We start from the raw sequence: 18,436 nt of genomic DNA, 5'->3' as shown, positions 1-18,436 counted from the left end.
AGGAAGTGGCAAGGCCAGAATTCGCACACAGGCTAGATTAATTACAGCAGTTTGAAATTTAAATTTGGGAGAGGGAGTCGCGTAAAATAAGCCTGGCAGGGAGAGGAGGGACGGCCAACCAGGTAGGGAAGGCAAGCTGGCTCCTAGATTAAGCACTAAGTCCTTAAGGAGCCCCCAACAACCTTAGTGCTTGGGGCACCCCAAATTATCCAGCGCCACCGTAGAGTCAGGATGCTTGCAAGAGCTGACCTCCAGGAAGCCTGGCCTCACCCACCACCAAAAGGCTCCCTCCGGCTCCCCGTCGGGCCCAAGTCCCCCTCCCTGCCGGGCCCAGGTCCTCCTCCCGCTCCCCCTGCCCATCTCGCCCCGCCCCTCGTCCCTGACACCGGCCAGACGGCCTCCAGCAACGACTCTTACTCGTCACTGTAAGGGGTCTGGCAGCTCCGCTCCGGCCCGATCGTCCGGGGGGGGGATTCTGGCTCCGGCTCCGGCAAAGGCTCGCTCCCTGGCTGGGGTTATACCGTGAATTCTAACTTCCTACGCTTCCCTCGGGTATCCACCGGCCTCCAGCCAAATAGGCAGAGAATCGGCCGAGGCTTTCCCGGCCCGCCAATTGGCCCGGCTCCCCACAGGTATAACCAATCGCGGACTAAGCCCGCCTCACGCCGGATGTCACAGGTCTATCTCCAGGGTGCGTCCGAACCCCCTAGCCTATCGCAAGCAAGAACCGCCTTAATGGACGTTCACCTTTCAGCCCATAGGAAACACTAAAGAGACACGAGAAGGAGCCAATGGGAAACCAGACCTCTGGCTTCTGTAGGATGATGTCGATTCCCTCCGCTCCAGTGAGGACCTGATCTTGAGCTCCAGGGGCGGTGGGAGCAGCCGCAGGAGGGGTGTGTGTATGTGTGTGTGTGTGTGTGTGTGTGTGAGTGTGTGTGTCTGTGCGTGGTTTTTTTTTTTTGGCTTGTGTGTGTGTGTGTGTGTGTGTGTGTGTGTGTGTGTGTGTGTGTGTGTGTGTGTGTGTGTGTGTGTGTGTGTGTGTGTGTGTGTGTGTGTGTGTGTCTCCGAAAGCAGGGGGCGTAGCCTCAGCGGAAAGGCGCGGGCGGGGCGGAGCCAAGACAAGCGAGGGGGCGGAGCGATAGGGGTTTAGTTGCCGCCTGAGGGGTTTCGAGACTCAGTGTCTGCGCGTTAGCCGTCGGGAGCGGAGGCATGGTGAGTGCGGCTACTCCCCCTCCTGCCCCTCAATTCCCTCTGGATTCCACTCCGTGGCCCGGCCGGGCCGTGGTCTTGTCTTTCCCTTGGCCCTGGTGGGGAACTCTCTTCTGGCCTCCCTTCCCCTTCCTGCCCCCGGTGCCCCCACCGCCACCACCTCCACCACCACCGCTGCCGCCGCCTCCGCCTCAGCCCCGGTGGGGCCTGCTACCCCTGCGCCCGGCCCGGAGCCTCGGCGTCCCCACTGTGGCTTGGCCCCCCGAGCGTGGGGACCCCGTTGCTTGGTCAACCCCCTGGTCTGTGGCCGGGCCCTTCCCAGCCCGGCCCTCCGGCCGCCCAGTGGCCACCCGGCCCCCAGCCCGGCCCATCGCCCGGCCCGCCTCCTCCCGACCCGCTGCTCCCTCCCTCCCCCCTGACGGGATCTGGTCGGCCTACTTTCCCCCACCCCAGGCCAGGTAGGTGTCGAGCGGTCGCGCTTTTTCCCTTGCTCCCCAATCCCCCTCGACCCCCCCATTCCCCAATCTCCCCCGCTCCCCGCCTCCGCCCCCCTCCTTTCCCTTGCCGCCTTCTCGGCTCCCGCTTCTCTTGCCGCTCCTTTCCCCCACTCTATCCTTTCCTTGCCTTTGCAGATCCCTTGGGCGCTCAGCTTGGGGTGGGCCCTGGGGAGGGCGGGGTTGTGGCGGCGGGGGGGGGGGGGGGGGGGGGAGGGGGGAGTCGGTGGGAAGGGGGCGCTGCAGCTTCGGAGCCTCACGGGAGCTGGGTGTGGGAGGCGGGGGCGGGGCACAGGAGGACGTTATCAATTGCTGTGGTGGCGGCGGGGCGCGCGCGGGAGGGGGCGGGGCTGGGCTACTGGCTGCCTTAATTTCCCCAGAAATCATCCCTGGGCTAACGTCACCCAAATGGAATGAGCCGCTTTTATCTTTTGGTTCTCAGCGGTTTCTGATGTGAAAGGGAGCTTCTTCTGTGTAATGTTTGTAATGATTTGAATTTAACTTGAGAGGAGAGATGGATTTTTTAAATTTGATTTTTGAACAACCTCCTAATAGTGGGCGTTGAGCCTCCGGCAGAAAGGCAAGGTACACCTGTCTTAACTGTCTGATAAGCTCCGATATTTGGTGTTTGATGTGGGCAGCATTATGGTTTTCCTCAGATTTAGAAATGGCTGCCAAATCTAAGCAGGAGCAAAGAAAGCCTAGCAATCCTCATTTCAGTGTGAACAGGTAGCTCTGGAACTTTCTACCAGAGCACACTAAAAGATGGATGCCAGATAAGTGTCCTTGCACGTGAGTAAACCGTTATGCAGAAATGCAGTAAATAAATTGCAAAGGAGCCAGGCATCCCATAATTTATAACCCCCCAGAGTGAAAGAGGTAAAATAGTGTCTATTTTGGCTGAGTAGGGACGTGTGCAGAGATATACTGAAACATAGTTTGAGTGGGTGGAATTGCCACCCTCCCTCTCCACAATCACAAGCAAAAAAAAAAAAATATGCTTTAGTTCAGAGATCCATCACTGTCATTGTCATAGTGCAGTAGGTACAGGTGCCCCCCAATTTTCAGTTAATATTCAAACCAAGTGCATATATACACTATTAGAAATCTTCTAGTAACATAAATTAGTTTGAATCCTGTGATGCATCTTGGCAGAGACCATAGACCACAGGAAGTAGAAGCTCCAAGATTCTGGGAAAATGGAATACAAAATTCCATGTGAAGATTTGTCAGGGTGACAGGGCTAAAATTCAAAAGAGATGACCAATATGAAGGTTTCTTTGACACTATTTAGGTAAAATTATGAAAATGACTTTTGAAAAAATTTGCAGTCCTGTGTCCCTGCAATATAATTTAAGATCACTTGTTCTTTTATTATTGTTTTAAAGGCCAGTACCATCAAGAAGCCAAACCTGGGCTCCGCCCCCCCAAGAAAGAAGATGGGACCCAAACCCGAACTCACAGAGGAACAGAAACAAGAAATTAGAGAGGCATTTGATCTCTTTGATACAGATGGAACCGGGACAATAGATGTTAAGGAGCTCAAGGCAGGTTCACTAAGTACCAGCTATAAGAGTTAACCTGGGAAAAGCACGTAGAGTCCAAGAGAAATAATTTATTACACTAAATTAAAAAAAGCCCCATCAGTGTCTGTGTTTTCACTGAGTAATTATGCTTAAATATCACTACTTGGGGGTGGTAAAGAATGAGGGAGGATCTAGTGACCTTTAAGGTCTTTTTTTTCCATTTTAATTCTACCTTTCCATTTCTGAACTGATCCAGAGTACTCTGAAGTTGTCTTTCCTGCCTTGCTTTACCCCCTCCTTTTTTTCACAACTGCATTCTCTTTTCTGCCCAAAGTGTTGGTCACAGGTATTATTGTACCATTCCATTTTTCCATGCACCCCCTGCCCCCAACCCTCTTAAGTAAGATTAATTGAAATTGTGATTTGCTTAATATAAGAAGCTTCAATTCATAGTACCACTTTTGCCCCTAAGTATTTTTGGGACTTCTGTTTTTGGTTTAAATAATTATTTAGCCTATTTTTGATGTAGGTGGCCATGAGAGCTCTGGGCTTCGAACCCAAGAAAGAAGAGATCAAAAAAATGATAGCTGACATTGACAAGGAGGGGACGGGGAAAATCAGTTTCAATGACTTCTTGGCTGTGATGACTCAAAAAATGGTAAGTTAGCCAATACAATCAACATAACCTCCATGTAGCATAGGACATCTAGATGTGGAAATCACTCCATTAAAGTGGAGCTAACTAAGATAGGGGACCCTGAATCATGGGATCACAGATTTAGAGCTGGAAAGGAACCTTAGAGGCCATCTCATCTAAATGGACTTGATAGTGTTTCTGATTGAAGAGAAGGGGACTTGAATTCTACTCCTATCCTCCTGTGACTTGAAGAAGTCAGTTTTGCCATCTAAAGTAAGGGAAGGAATACTTGCCTCTACCACTTTTCTGTTTAGTTATTGTCATGGTAATATTTCATACTTTAATGGCAGCTAAATCTGAATTTTGAGAATTGAGAACTTATACACTGTTAATATCTTACTTTTAACATAGAAGATTACAATTGCTTTAGGAGAACTCAGAGAGAGAATTTTAGTGATGTCAGATTTCTTCAAACCTGAAAAATGTATTTCTCTGGCTGGAAGCAAAGGAAAGAAAGGGAAAATAACCCAGGGTAATGGGGTGGTACCCAAGTACCTCCCATTGGACACAGCCCTGCTGTCATTCCTCAGAATCAAGAAGCCTGGAATGACCTCTACCACCTGAGATGTTTATATACCAAGATAAAGGCCAGAACTTGGAGTTTTTGTGGGGTGTGAGTACTGTTCTATATGGTCATGCCCTTTTCATGAAATGGGCGGTCCTTTGCCAGTCAATTTCACAAGATTAACTTAATGGGTTATAATTTGGTTGGTGGGAAATAGATTTAGGATAAAAGCATGGGAAAAGGTAGGAGAAGAGAATATTTTGATAGCAGTTTATCATTTTACAACAGTGCTTTCTATTGCTTTTATTTTTTTAACATTTCTGTAAGATTTAGGTAAGAGAACTTTGGGGTGACTGCAGGTTGCTAGGACTAAGATACTTCCTTTCTTGTGTGTGGTTTAATTTTTAAGGCTGAAAAGGATACCAAAGAAGAAATTCTGAAGGCTTTCAGACTCTTCGATGATGATGAAACCGGAAAAATCTCCTTCAAGAACTTAAAGCGTGTGGCCAGAGAGCTAGGGGAAAACCTCACTGATGAGGAACTGCAGGTTTGTAGTAGATGAGCCTGGAATTCCAAATTCTTGGCTTCGCACTTTGTGGTAGGTTTTCCTTGTGAGAACTTCAGTACTGTACTGTTGGTACTTTGCTAACCACCTACATTTTTTTTTGTTCAGCTGTTCCCTTACCTACCAGTTGGTAAGCATGACTAGCTCCCATCCAGTCTTTGCCTTCCTTCACATACCTCACCCTGATTTATAAGGTCCCTATTTTCTACCTACCTCTACTATCTTTCTCATTTCTGTCTTGCCTATTTCTTAGTATCTTTTGTGAATATGTTTCTGTGCTTATGTGGGTTAGTGAACTGTGCATGATGATATGAACTATTTTAAAGGTTATTATTGGAGAATTAACGTAGTATTAATGCTTTCTCATTAGGCTGGAGTGGTCACCTTTGTGTTCCTAGCACCTACTGTGGTGCCTTGTGCAGTGTTAAAAGGTTGTTAAAGTTAGCTCCCTTAATTGGAGGAAATACTCTTGTCCTAATCTGCTTCTCAAACAAATGCTTATTAACTACTTGAATAAATCTTCCCCTTTCCTTTGACCAACAGAAACATGGTACTTAAGGTAGGTGGGGGAGATGATAGCAATCTCAGGTCTTATATTTGTCTCCTTTCATTTATACTTACAACACAATTTCGACCTTGGCCTATGACTGAAGAATCTAGACTATACATTGTACCCTCTTCTTCCTCTTCTCTGTTCCTTCTCCTCCCCCCAAAAAGTTAGGGTTTCATTTTAATACTCAGTTAAATAAGACTGGAACGTATGGTTGTTGGGCTTGTACACTAAGTCTCAGGACCCATCAGGTGCAGTGGATTCACTGTATGATACAGGTGAGATTAGCTTACATGGTCCATTTGGTGTTTTGAATAGGGATCCAAAATGGATCCACTTCCTAAGTGTCCTTTATGACAGACAACATTTATAAGTTACAGCAAAATTTACATTTGATACTAAGACCTTTCAAAAATTAATATTATAATATCATGCTTAAGAAATCTGCTGCCCTTCCACCCCTTTGAGACTGATATTCTCTGGCTGGGGGGTCAGCATATGATGAGACTATGGAATCATAAGTTTGTGCCCCATGCAAATCGGTAGGCTTTGCCAAGTTTCCTGGCCAGATTCTACCCTTAAACCTATCCAGCCACCTCATAAACATGAGCTTTGAATCATAAAGAGAAGATGAGAGAGGCTAGGTCATTGTGAAGCCATCAACTTCTCAGGGGACCTGATGGACAGTGGGAACGTAGGGAAATTCACAAACATTCACAAGGAAAAGGGCAACAAAAAAAAGAGTAAAGGCAAAATTCAGTTTCCAGATGATGACTGAGGTCATCTGCCAAGAGAAGATCTGCAGAGAATTCAATGAGGCAGGTTTGCAGGATCTCAGACTACTGGATATTAGGCCCTCTTTTGGTGAAGTAAAGAATGGTAGAGCTAGCAGGCTCCTTGGAGTGAGATCCAAGCTCCACCACCTCCTTTTAGAGAAAAGGAGCTGAAGTCTTTGGAGGTCCAGTCTGGCTTTAGGTCCTTCTGCCTCGCTGTTTCCCATAGCTGTTTCATTTAGTTTGCTGTGCAGTTCAAACCAGCTCATGGGAGATTTAAAAAAAAAATGTATTTTTAAACATTTAGGAGCCAAACATTCCTTTCAATAAGGATTTATTAAGTACTTATTATAATTGCTTAGTGCTAGAGATAGAAAGACAGAACCAAAATAGTCCCCACCCTCTCAGACATTAAATATCAGCTGCAGTTTAAATAAAGCCCTTGATAGAGGAAAATTTAGGAAAAGGCAACTTTTCTTGGTAATTATAATAAGAAAAAAAATACTTCCTAATTGTAAATTAATGCCAGCCCCTAATTTGGAATGTAGATAACCACTTCAGATTTACATTTCAGTTTCAATTTAGGGTTAGCCTAAAACCATTGCCTTTCCCTAGGTTTCAGTAGTTAGAGGATGTAAATTGTACATTACATGAGAGGCATCATGGTGCAGTGGAAAGAAATCGCTTTCTATCCAGAGGACCTGGGTTCCACTATTCTTCATTTTGTGATCTTTCTTGGATTTCGAGTTTTCTCACATGTAAAATGGACTAGATAACCTCTAAGATCCCTTCCATATCAGAGCCTTTAATATCCAGCAGCACACATCCAATATTAGCCCCATTTTATGGATGAAACTGGTATGACTTTTGTTCCCCTGAAGGTCACCCACTTGATTTGGCCCAATGCTTCCTCTCTCTTGCCATTATACACTCAGTGCTGCTTTGTTTTTTATTGAAATGCTTTTGTGTGACCTCCTTTTGATGTTTAATGAATGGGTCAGTCTAATCTATCACCTGAATACTTACAGGAAATGATTGATGAAGCTGATCGAGATGGTGATGGAGAAGTCAGCGAACAGGAGTTCCTGCGGATCATGAAAAAGACCAGTCTCTATTGAGGTCAAGATCTCTTCCCCTTTTGCAGGCCCATACAAATAGATTTACTGGTTCAGAAGGTTCCTTGGTTTCATTTTTTGAGGCATCACTGTAGTTTATGGAGGCTGATTTTCCCCTTCCACTAACTTGTCTAGATAATTATATCAGCAAGTACCTAAATCAATTGTATGTTTTCTAAAGAATTCTAAAAACATAGTTCTAGATAATACATCTTGTCAGTGAATTATTCAATTTAGAGCCTGCTAGGCTTAAGGATGGGGACCTAAAACTCCCCTCCTCTCCCTCCCCTCCCTTTTGCCTGGCATCTCTTCTTTCATTCATGAATATTACACCAAACCCCAGAGCAAAATTCAAGTGTTATGGCCACCAAAGTGGGAACAAAGAATATCTCCTTTAAGGTGCTGGTTCCCTTATCACCTTGCTTCCATCATCTCTTCCCCCTGCCATGCTCAGGTGTATGATACAGTAGGACCATGTGATTGGCTTGTAGGCCACCATTCCAGGCCATTTTTTCCCTCCCTCTTCCATTCACCCCTTTGATTTTCATTGACTTAGCTCTTTTAAGAAGAAACTAGCTTACCAACTTCTTTGTTGTGTCTGAAACACACTGACATACCTATTGTCTTGTGGAGGGCTTGGAATGTTCCATGGCATCATCCTCTCCAGTCAGTGCTGGGGTAGCTGCATCTAGCTCATCCACTTCGTGTGTCATCCTGGCAAATGCTCTTTCCTTTTCCCAGGCCAGGCCACCAAATGAAAAAAAGCTAAATGTAATGTTAGCCTAAGAAAATCATAAATAGCATAGGTTGGCTTAATACTAATGTTAAAAAAAAACCACACAAATAAGCATTTCCTTAGTTCATAAGCTTTAAGGGCTTAGTTGCTTTGAAAATTGGGGTGGGTGGGGTGGGTCGTGTTTCAAGTATTTAGCAAAGCTGTTTTCCCTTTTCCCTGCTTGGAAGGAAGGGAACTGGCTGTTGTTGTCTTCATTAGAAATCTAATGTAACCGTGGCCATTTTCTACTGATTTTGTCACAAGTTCCTCTTTACTGGTTAGCTCTAAGAACCTTTGGTTCTTATTAGTCCATGACTTTCTCCTCCTCTGATGTATGGACACTGACCACCAAGTGTCCCACATGGGTAGTTTGACACACTGCTTTGTAACTCCCAGTGGTCTGTTCTGTGTTGATGCTATTTATTTTCTCTGTTGTGAATAAAGTCTTTCTTGTTTTAAAAGCAGTGGTCTTTGAGTATGAGTTACTCAGACTTGGGATTTATATTTGACCAATTATGTTGAAGGTGGCTTTGCAGAGGAGGGCAAAATATTACCTAGGGTGAGCCTTATTACTTGTCTGGGGCAAGTGACTTCTTTTGTAGGATAAGGCGACCATGTTCTAGGATGGGTCATTCCCTAGAAACAAGAGAAAAGGAATTCTAGAGTTCAGATAGCCAATTTTAAGACACTCAGTCCCCGTTAGGGTAGAAAGTACACCTCTGGGTTTAGGCAGGTCTGATAAAAAGGTGAGCAGCATGGACTGTGCTGATCCCTCCAGTCTGTAGCCCCAACACAGGCCGTTGCAAATAGTAGACGTTATAATGTTAATTGAATGGAATGCACACCATGTTGAATCTTGGCATTGAAGGAACCTTATAGTTCCTCTGATTCCACCTACTTAGTACCTGTTGCAGGAATCTTCCTGTACAGCATCTTTGACTGTGGGTGGCCATCTCTTTGGGGAACCTCAGGCAAAGGTTACTGCCATAAAGCCACCAATCTACCATTAGAACCTTGGGCAGAATTTTTTAAAAAGAAACTTATTGATAACTTTTGCTTTTACTTTACCTACGTTTTCCATTTTCACACCAGAGAGAGCTATCTCTTATGATGAAGAGTTTTTTAGGAGAGGAAGAAAAATATTATAGCAACACTAAACCAAGACCAAACCTGGATAAGCAGGAGAGAGGGAAGAAAGATACAAAGGAGCTAACATGACTCCTTACCCAGCAGCCACTTTTAAAAGGGAGGAGGTTAGCATGGTGGGTACAAATTGGCAGTCAAGTTCTGATTGACAGCAGATGATCCCAGTAAGTCAAAAGACAAATTGCAAATCTGGGTCACCACTACAATATCCCACCCAACGCATCAGAACCCTGCTTCACACACACATGAATTAGCAGGCCATGTTGTTCAGGGACATTGAATTCACCAGGAATATAGCAAAAAAAAGAAAATGCTTTATTTGGATTCTTTGTAAGAGTAGCCAAAGGATAAGAACAAGCAGTTTTCAGATGAAATTAAAGCCCTTTATGGTCATATGAAAAAATGCTCTAAATCACTATTGCTTAGAGAAATGCAAATCAAAACAACTCTGAGGTACCACCTCACCTATCATATTGACTAATAGGACAGAAAAAGAAAAATGATAAATGTTGGAGATGTGGGAAAATTGGGCCACTAATGCATTGTTGGTGGAGTTGTGAAGTGATCCAGCCATTCTGGAGAGCAATTTGGAACTGCCCGAAGGGCAATCAAATTGGGCATACCTTTGGATTCAGCAATACCACTACTTTGTGTCCCAAAGAAATCAAGGAAGATGAAATGGTTATATGTATACAAAAATATTTTTAGCAGTTCTTTTTGTGGTGGTAAAGATTTGGAAACTGAGGAAATGCTCATTCATTGGGGAATGGCTGAACAAGTTGTGGTATATGATTGTAATGGAATACTATTGTGTTATAAGAAATGATGAGCAGGCAGAATTCAGAAAAACCCTGGAAAGACTTAGATGAATTGAGTGAAGTGAGCAGAACCAGAACATCATACACAGTAACAGCAATGTTGTGCGATGATAAACTTTGATAGACCTAGCTCTTCTCAGCAATACAGTGATCCAAGACAATTCCAAAAGACTTATGGAAAATGCTGTCCACATCCAGAGAAAGAACTATGGAGTCTGAATACACATCAAAGCACACTATTTTCACTTGTTTTGGTCTTTTTTTTTTTTGGTAGTTTTTCCCTTTTGTTCTGATTCTTCTTTCACAAAATGACTAATGTGGAAATTTGTTTAATATAATTGTACATGCATAACCTATATCAGATTGCTTGCCATCTTGGGGAGGAGAGATGGGAGGGAGAGAAAAATTTGAAACTCAAAATCTTACTGAAATGAATGTTGAAAATTATCTTTACATGTAATTGGAAAAAATAAAATGCTATTTAGCAAAAAAAAAAAAAAAATAGAATGGCACATGGCACAAGTAAAGGTACAGTAAAGGCTAAAACAACAAGGAGATTGATCCTGTGAGGTACTTACCACACACACACACGTGCACACACACACACTGCTACTACACACATGCTGCTACACAGGCACATACACACACATGTACACACACCATTCACACTTTACTCTGTTAGACCAAACCAGTCAGTGGGAAAGGTAAAAGTGAACAGATTCTGAACTTTGCTTCCAGAATGTTGGTACCTATTCTGCTGGAGCCAGGGTCAAGTGATGACCCAGGAATTGGGATTGATGGTAGAAAATTTTTGGATTTGCCAGCTGAACAAGGTTGTAAAAGTGAAGTTTTCACCAAGCCTGATGAGAACTCCTTAAAAGGAACTGTCAGGGTCTTGGGTGTGCAGTTTAACAGGGTGTCACCATCTCAGTAAGGAGAATACTTGAAACGGCATGCTAGTTATCCCAATAGGAACATCTGGCTCACTCATCACAATAGTTCTCAAACATGCAGAACTAGGATGGGCAAGGAACTGAATAAAACAGGAACCTTCATTCAAGCCACTGAGTTTGACAGGTGAGACGAGGCAGGACCACAAATAACACACCAGAATGTGTTACTGCAAAAGGCTCCAGGCTTTTACCATTTGGGGAAGACTCCTGGGCATGAGACCAAAAGGTTCTGTTCTTTTATCTGCATGGATGGCAGAATTCCACTGCTACCAGTGACTGAAGTGTTTGGTCATGTCATGAGGACATTTGTGAACAAAATACTTTTGCAGGTGTTTTGTGGAAGGATTTAAATGAAGCCAAAATGAGCCACGGAGGCAGAAAATGCACTAAGGTATCTGGGGAGGGGACCCTGATTCTCAGGCACTAACCTTGTCATAGGGAAGCTGATTTTAAAACTATTTCAGCAATGGCAGGGGACCCATTCATCAAATTGGGCCTGTCTGGTGCATCATTGATGGGACTCCTGGGGGGTGTGACCACGCCCAATATAGTCACTCTGAGTATTTAGGAATGCTTTGAGGCCTCTGAAAAGCGCTCACACGCTAGCACTTTGCTGATGACCTTGTCTGGGACCTCCTGGACCAGTTTCTTGCTACCCTTCTTGACAAAGTCTGATGGTCTTCGTCCTAATCCCCACGGGATGCCCAAGAGTTTTATCTAGTCTTGCAGTGCCTTGGAGAATCTTGCCTTTCTTTGTGAGGGAGCAGGAGACTTACTGTTTACTACTATGGAGTGGGATGGGGGCTGGCTGAGAGTGGGAGGAGGAGTATTTTACTTTGTTGCCCATAACTGTGAAAGAATGGTAGAATTTTGAGCTGACCCTAGAGAAAAGTCTCATTCCAAGGTTTTCTTTTGCACAGGAGGATTTGGAGACCCTGGTAGATTAGGTAGTGTGCCCAAGGTCACAGTGTGGGAGAGCTGGGCTTCAAATGCAAGTCTTTGGACTCCACACTGGCACCAGGTTCCACTTACCAAATGCTGCTACTGCATTTGAGGGACAGGCACGTGACTCTTCCTTCTTTTCCTCATGACTTAACTTTCTATTGTAATCTAAGTTGCCAGGGGGCCTGGCCTGCACCTTGGCACCCTTTTCTCCAGCCTACCCTCCCTGTTTTCTACTTCCTTACTCTCTGACTCCCTGTTCCTTTGGCTTCCCTGGGCTTCAGTTTCTTTCTCCATAAAATGAAGGGCTTAGACTGGATGTTCTGTGTTAGGATGGATGTCCAGCTCTAGCTCCATGATCCTGTTTGTGACCTCAGGCAAGTCATTTGATCTCTCTCAGTTTTCTCCTCTGTAGAATGAAGGAGTTGGATGTTCTTTGAGGTCCCTTCCAACTCTGTGTCTGTGCTTCTATGGGTGAACTTGGTCAAGATCATTTAACCTTTGGCCTCCATTTTCTCATCTGTAGTTGGAATAGATGGTTTTTGAGGTTCTTCCCAGCTCTATGGTCAAATATTGTACCATTCACAGGTGGAGGAGGTGATGGGAAATGCTTTATCAAGCCCTGTTTCATGATTTTTGGTTTGGAAAAGTTCACTGCAATATCCAGAGACCCTCTTGAGAGAGTTAGGGAGGAAGTCTGGAAGGCAAGGTTATCTTAGCTTGTCCTGTTTGTATTTCCAGTCACCAACAGGGTTCTGGCTGCCAATCAGTGCCCTCCTCCAGCTGCACAGTCCCCAACCTTCTCCCCTTCTGCTTCCTTGGGAAGAGGAGGCTTTAGTCATGCTTTTCAGGTTCTATTCAATGACTTTGGAATGAAAAGACAGGGCCTGAAAGAGATAAAAGGCAAAGAGGAGAGAATCACACTCCTGTGTGAGCTTTCTTTGTTGGAAGCCAGTCAAAAGAGCTAGTCTGGGATGCATCAGGCTTCTTTAAAACTGGCCTTCTGTCACACTGGTAGTAGGGATGTTTTCGAAACAAAACAAAACAGTTTTAGAAGATTTCCCTGCCAGATCCATTCCACTATGTGAGAGGGTCTGGGTTAGTTAGAACTCTACTGTATGAAGCTTTGACTAAGCTCTCTCCCTTGTTAGTAACAACTCAGGGAACCACTTGATGGCACTCCAAAGTAAAAGAAAATATGGAAAACCAAGCCTTTCCAACAGCATAGTTGGGGGGTCTTCAGGGGGTGAATGCTATCCTCCAATATTGAGGGATTTGGGAGAGTTTGTAGTAGAGAGGGACAGGCTTCTTTGTCCTCATGGAGAGGAGAGGCTCCTGGGTAGGATCATGGGATGGAGGAACTGAGGAGGCACTGGGGTAGAGTCTGAGAGGAAAAAGAAAAGGCAGCTGCTCCAGAACCTAGGACCCTGGTAAGGCAGGTAAGTAGAGGCAGAGAAGGCAACCACATGGGGGAGGAGGTAGCTGCTGGAGTTGATGGAAGTTATAGGCCCCTAAGGTAAGAAAGGCCTAGCAATCAGGGAGCAGCTGGTTGATGGGCTACACATGAATGCTCTGGATGTATGTCATATCATGGAATCCAGGGTAAGATCTGGAGAAACTAGTCAGTTAGGCCCTTGTTTCATTACGCATAATTTTACAGATGAGAAAAGTGAGGCCTAGTTAGGGGAAATAACTTGTCCAGGATAAAAGCGACAGTATCAGAGGTAGTATTGGACCACAAGTCTTCTTGGATCCAAGTCTAGCATTCTGTCCACTTCACTCCACTGTTTCCTTCCTTGGTTACCAAGAGAACTGGGAGGAAAAGTTTCTCTTGCTGTGAGGGCCATGGTCATAGCTACCATTTCAGCTCTACAGCTTGAGCCTTCCCATCACCCAATAGGTTCATTACTCATGACACACAGGTGAAAAAACTGAGGCTACCAAGGCTCCAAAAGATGAAATTACTTCTGTGTGGCCACAGGACCAGAGAATTTTGTACACTGGATTCAAAGTCAGATCTCTTATGCCCAGAACTCCTGTGTTCTGTCCATTTCATCTCATTGGCTAAGGAAGAAAGAAAGTACTGCTGCTCATAGCCTGATTGCTGCATTAACTCCTATCAAATGAGACTGAGGAACCAGACTGTACCTGTACCTTTGGCTCATAAGATCAGAGATTTAGAGCTAAAGGATCAAAATGAAGACCTACTGAGAGGTCATCTAGAACAAACTTCTCATTTTATGGAGAAGGAAGCTGAAACCTAAGGAGGGGGAGTGACTTGCCCAAGGTCACACATAGGATCATAGATCAAGGGCTGGAAGGGATCTCAGAAGTCACTGAGTCCAACCCCTCCTTATTTTTTTTAAATTTAAATTTATTTATTTAAGTTTTCAACAATCATTTCCACAAAATTTTGGGTTCCAAGTTTTCTCCCCATTTCTCCCCTCCCCCATCCCTAAACTCCAAGCATTCTAATTACCCCTATCACCAGTCTGTCCATCCTTCTAACATCCCTCCCTTCCCTTATCCTCATCTTCTCTTTTGTCCTGTAGGGCAAGATAAATTTCTATACCCCATTACCTGTATTTCTTATTTCCTAGTTGCAAGGACAATACTCGACAGTTGTTCCTAAAACTTTTGAGTTCCAACTTCTCTTCATCCCTCCCTCCCCACCCATTCCCCTTGGAAAGGCAAGCAATTCAAGATAGGCCATATTTGTGCAGTTTTGCAAATGACTTCCATAATAGTTATGTTGTGTAAGACTAATTATATTTCCCTCCATCCTATCCTGCCCCCTGTTTCTTCTATTCTCTCTTTTGATCCTATCCCTCCCCAAGAGTGCTCCCTCCTCCCACTACCCTCCCTTCCATTATCCCCCCCAACCTGCTTATCCCTTTCTCCGCCACTATCCTGTATTGTAAGATAGGTTTTCATACCAAAATGAGTGTACATTTTATTCCTTCCTTTAGTCGAATTGATGAGAGTAAGCTTCATGTTTTTTCTCTTACCTCCCGCCCTTTTCCCTTCACTGAAAAGTCTTTTACTTGCCTCTTTTATGAGAGGAAATTTGCCCCATTCCATTTCTCCCTTTCTCCTCCCAATATATTTCTCTCTCACTGCTTGATTTCATTATTTAAAGATATGATCCCATCCTATTCAATTCACCCTGTGCTCTCTGTCTCTCTCTATGTGTGTGTATGTGTGTGTGTGTGTGTGTGTGTGTGTGTGTGTGTGTGTGTGTAATCCCACCAACTACCCAGATACTGAAAAAAGTTTCAAGAGTTACAAATATTGTCTTTCCCTGTAGGAATGTAAATAGTTCAACTTTAGTAAGTCCCTTATGACTTCTCTTTGCTGTTTACCTTTTCATGCTTCTCTTCATTCTTGTGTTTGAAAGTCAAATTTTCTTTTCAGTTCTGGTCTTTTCATCAAGAATGCTTGAAAGCCCTCGATTTCATTGAAAGACCATTTTTTTCCCCTGAAGTATTATACTCAGTTTTGCTGGGTAGGTGATTCGTGGTTTTAGTCCTAGTTCCTTTGACTTCTGGAATGTCATATTCCATGCCCTTTGATCCCTTAACGTAGAAGATGCTAGATCTTTTGTTATCCTGATTGCATTTCCACAATACTTGAATTGTTTCTTTCTAGCTGCTTGCAATATTTTCTCCTTGACCAGGGAACTCTGGAATTTGGCCACAATGTTCCTAGGAGTTTCTCTTTTTGGATCTCTTTCAGGTGGTGATCGGTGGATTCTTTCAATATTTATTTTGCCCCCCTGGTTCTAGAATATCAGGGCAGTTTTCCTTGATAATTTCGTGAAAGTTGATGTCTAGGCTCTTTTTTTGATCATGGCTTTCAGGTAGTCCCATAATTTTTAAATTGTCTGTCCTGGATCTATTTTCCAGGTCAGTTGTTTTTCCAATGAGATATTTCACATTATCTTCCATTTTTTCATTCTTTTGGTTTTGTTTTGTGATTTCTTGGTTTCTCATAAAGTCATTAGCCTCCATCTGTTCCATTCTAATTTTTAAAGAACTATCTTCTTCAGTGAGCTTTTGAACTTTCTTTTTCATTTGGCTAATTCTGCTTTTTAAAGCATTCTTCTCCTTATTGGCTTCTTGAACCTCTTTTGCCAATTGAGTTAGCCTATTTTTCAAGGTGTTATTTTCTTCAGCATTTTTTTGGGTCTCCTTTAGCAAGGTGTTGACCCGCTTTTCATGATTTTCTTGCATCTCTCTCATTTCTCTTCCCAATTTTTCCTCCACCTCTCTTACTTGATTTTCAAAATCCTTTTTGAGCTCTTCCATGGTCTGAGCCCATTGAATATTTATTTTGGATGGTTGGGATACAGAAACCTTCACTTTTATGTCTTTCCCTGATGGTAAGAATTGTTCTTCCTCATCTGAAAGGATGGGAGAAGATATCTGTTCACCAAGAAAGTAACCTTCTATAGTCTTATTTTTTTCCCTTTTTTGGGCATTTTTTCCCAACCAGTTACTTGACTTTTGGGTCCTTTGTCAGGAGTAGGGTATACTCTGGGAATCTGTAAGATATCAGTTCCTCCAAGGTGGCACAATCAAGTGTGTACTGGTCTGGGTGCAGAGAGGAATTTTTGTGCCCAGAATGTTAGCAGAGTTTCCTCTCCATAGGCATCTGGCCTCCAGTTCCACCAAGTAAGAACTGGGGGCTGATTTTCAGATAAGCTGCCATTCAGTGTGAGACAAAGACCATCTCCCCCAGGGCCTCCACACAGGGCCAAGGCAAGAATCAGCTCCTCAGTGCCCCCAGGGTTTTTACACTCCAACAATGCATCAGCTGCTGTGCCTGCAATGTGGCCTCTGAGGAGTCTGCCTGCTGCCAGAGCTATGGGAGGGCCTTTCTCCCTTCCTGGCCAACTGAAAAAACCCCATCACTGACCTTTGGTGCCTGTGGGTTGGGGGATCTGGGAACCACTGCTACTGGGACTGGGGATTCCTCAACTAGAGATTCTGCCCCTGAGGGCTGTTCTCAAATTGCCCTCTGTGGCCAAGGCTGAACTGGGCTCCACTCCACGTCCAGAGCAACAGACGTTTCCCGTGGGCCTTTCAGGTCACCCTGGGCTGGAAATCTCTTCCACTCTGTTGTTTTCCACTTTTGTTGCTCCAGAATTTGTTGAGAGTCCCTCTCTACAGGTTTTTTGTGGGCTGTGTGTGGGGAGCCTCTGTATCTGTGTCTTTCTACTCTGCCATCTTGACTCCACCACCCTCCCCCTTATTTTTATAGAGGAGAAAACTGAGACCTAGAGAGGAAAAGGGACCTGACTAAGACACATGGACAATAAACAACAGAGGCTATATTTGAGAGGGTAAGGAACACAGGCGGTGTCAGAAGTAGGATGGGAACTCAGAACCTTGTACTCCAAAGCCAGTCTCTTTCCACTCTCTGTGCAAACCCATCTCTATGACATCCTTCCCAGGTGGAAAAGTTGTGTGTGCTTCTCAACAGCGTGAAGGGGTGCTAATGTTGGGCCTTGGGCGAGGGCACTGAGGCAAGACAATGGGGCCAGAAGGGGAATAGTGATGGGATTGCCCAAAAAAGAGGGAAGAAAATTAGGTCATTGAAATAGTTTTTGAAATGCCCAGAGAACAGAAAGATAGCCAGAAAGAAACATAGACAATGAGGATGATGTTGAAAGTTACATATTGAATTTATTACAGCTAGGTCCTGATTAGTGTGAATAAAAAATTCCCTGACTTGGTGACATTGTTTGAATTCCATGAGCTGGAAGCAATGCCCATCTTTTTTATGATTATAACTTCTAATAGTGCAAATTTAAATTAATGGGGTGACTACTTCCAGGGATTTCTAGTTGGTACTAATTGGGACCTGGTTGTATATACTTAAAAGGAAAAGCAAGGAGTATTTTAAAATTATTTTTATATATTTTATTTTTTCCTCAAATTACATGTTAAAACAAATTTTTGACATTTGGGTTTCTTCTTTTAAGGTTTGAGTTCCAATTTCTATCCCTCCTCCCTCTCTGAGATGGTAAGCAATCAGATATAGGTTATACATGCACAATCATGTAAAACATTTCCATATTAGTCATTTTATACAGGAAGACTCAAATAAAAGAAAAAGAATGAATGAAAAAAATGAAAATAGCATGAAAGGCAAGATATATTCATGGAAATTTATGGTTTCATGTACCATTTTCCTTTTCTGTTCTACTTTATAAATGGAAACACGCATTTTATTTGGTGTTGGCTAAGTTTAAAATTTTAAAGAAGAAAAGCAAAGAAAAAAATCCACATTTCCAATACTAAGAAACCCTTGAGCCTCTGAGGATATACAATTTCCAGAAACATTGCATCTTCTGTTTGGAG

The 18,436-nt window shown here is 43.8% G+C and overlaps 2 protein-coding genes across 13 annotated transcripts in view; one reads left to right on the top strand and one right to left on the bottom strand.

Moving 5' to 3' along the window:
- Positions 1–935, bottom strand: part of NSDHL (NAD(P) dependent 3-beta-hydroxysteroid dehydrogenase NSDHL) — a 37,355-nt gene extending 36,420 nt beyond the window's left edge. For 2 of the 8 annotated variants that reach the window (XM_072626337.1, XM_072626344.1), the window contains exon 1: positions 806–935. The gene's annotated coding sequence lies outside the window, so the exon portion shown is untranslated. Of the gene's footprint in view, positions 1–417; positions 551–805 lie in introns of those variants that run through there. The other 6 variants (XM_072626333.1, XM_072626342.1, XM_072626343.1 and 3 more) reach the window with 5 other exon arrangements.
- On the top strand, positions 547–8,673 carry CETN2 (centrin 2). 5 transcript variants are annotated; one of them, XM_072626345.1, is made up of 6 exons: positions 1,083–1,215; positions 3,095–3,253; positions 3,762–3,890; positions 4,460–4,540; positions 4,844–4,981; positions 7,351–8,673. In XM_072626345.1, exons 1-6 carry the CDS (start codon positions 1,213–1,215, stop codon positions 7,438–7,440), a joined length of 600 nt encoding a protein of 199 aa, XP_072482446.1. In that variant the 5' UTR covers positions 1,083–1,212; the 3' UTR covers positions 7,441–8,673. The 5 variants fall into 5 exon arrangements, with proteins under 5 accessions (XP_072482451.1, XP_072482446.1, XP_072482448.1 ...); XM_072626346.1 differs by lacking the exon at positions 1,083–1,215 and adding an exon at positions 1,536–1,670; XM_072626350.1 differs by lacking the exons at positions 1,083–1,215; positions 4,460–4,540 and adding an exon at positions 547–632.
- The last annotated feature ends 9,763 nt before the right edge of the window (positions 8,674–18,436 follow it).

Source organism: Notamacropus eugenii, chromosome X, assembly GCF_028372415.1.
Source record: "Notamacropus eugenii isolate mMacEug1 chromosome X, mMacEug1.pri_v2, whole genome shotgun sequence".
Taxonomy (NCBI): Eukaryota; Metazoa; Chordata; class Mammalia; order Diprotodontia; family Macropodidae; genus Notamacropus; species Notamacropus eugenii.
This window is presented reverse-complemented; position numbering and strand designations above follow the sequence as displayed.

What these genes read in the sequence shown, in the direction of transcription:
- CETN2 (XM_072626345.1), top strand. An exon ending in TAGATGTTAAGGAGCTCAAG is followed by an intron (nt 3,254 to 3,761) that starts GCAGGTTCACTA and finishes TTTTTGATGTAG; the next exon opens with GTGGCCATGAGAGCTCTGGG. An exon ending in GAACTTGGAGTTTTTGTGGG is followed by an intron (nt 4,541 to 4,843) that starts GTGTGAGTACTG and finishes TTAATTTTTAAG; the next exon opens with GCTGAAAAGGATACCAAAGA.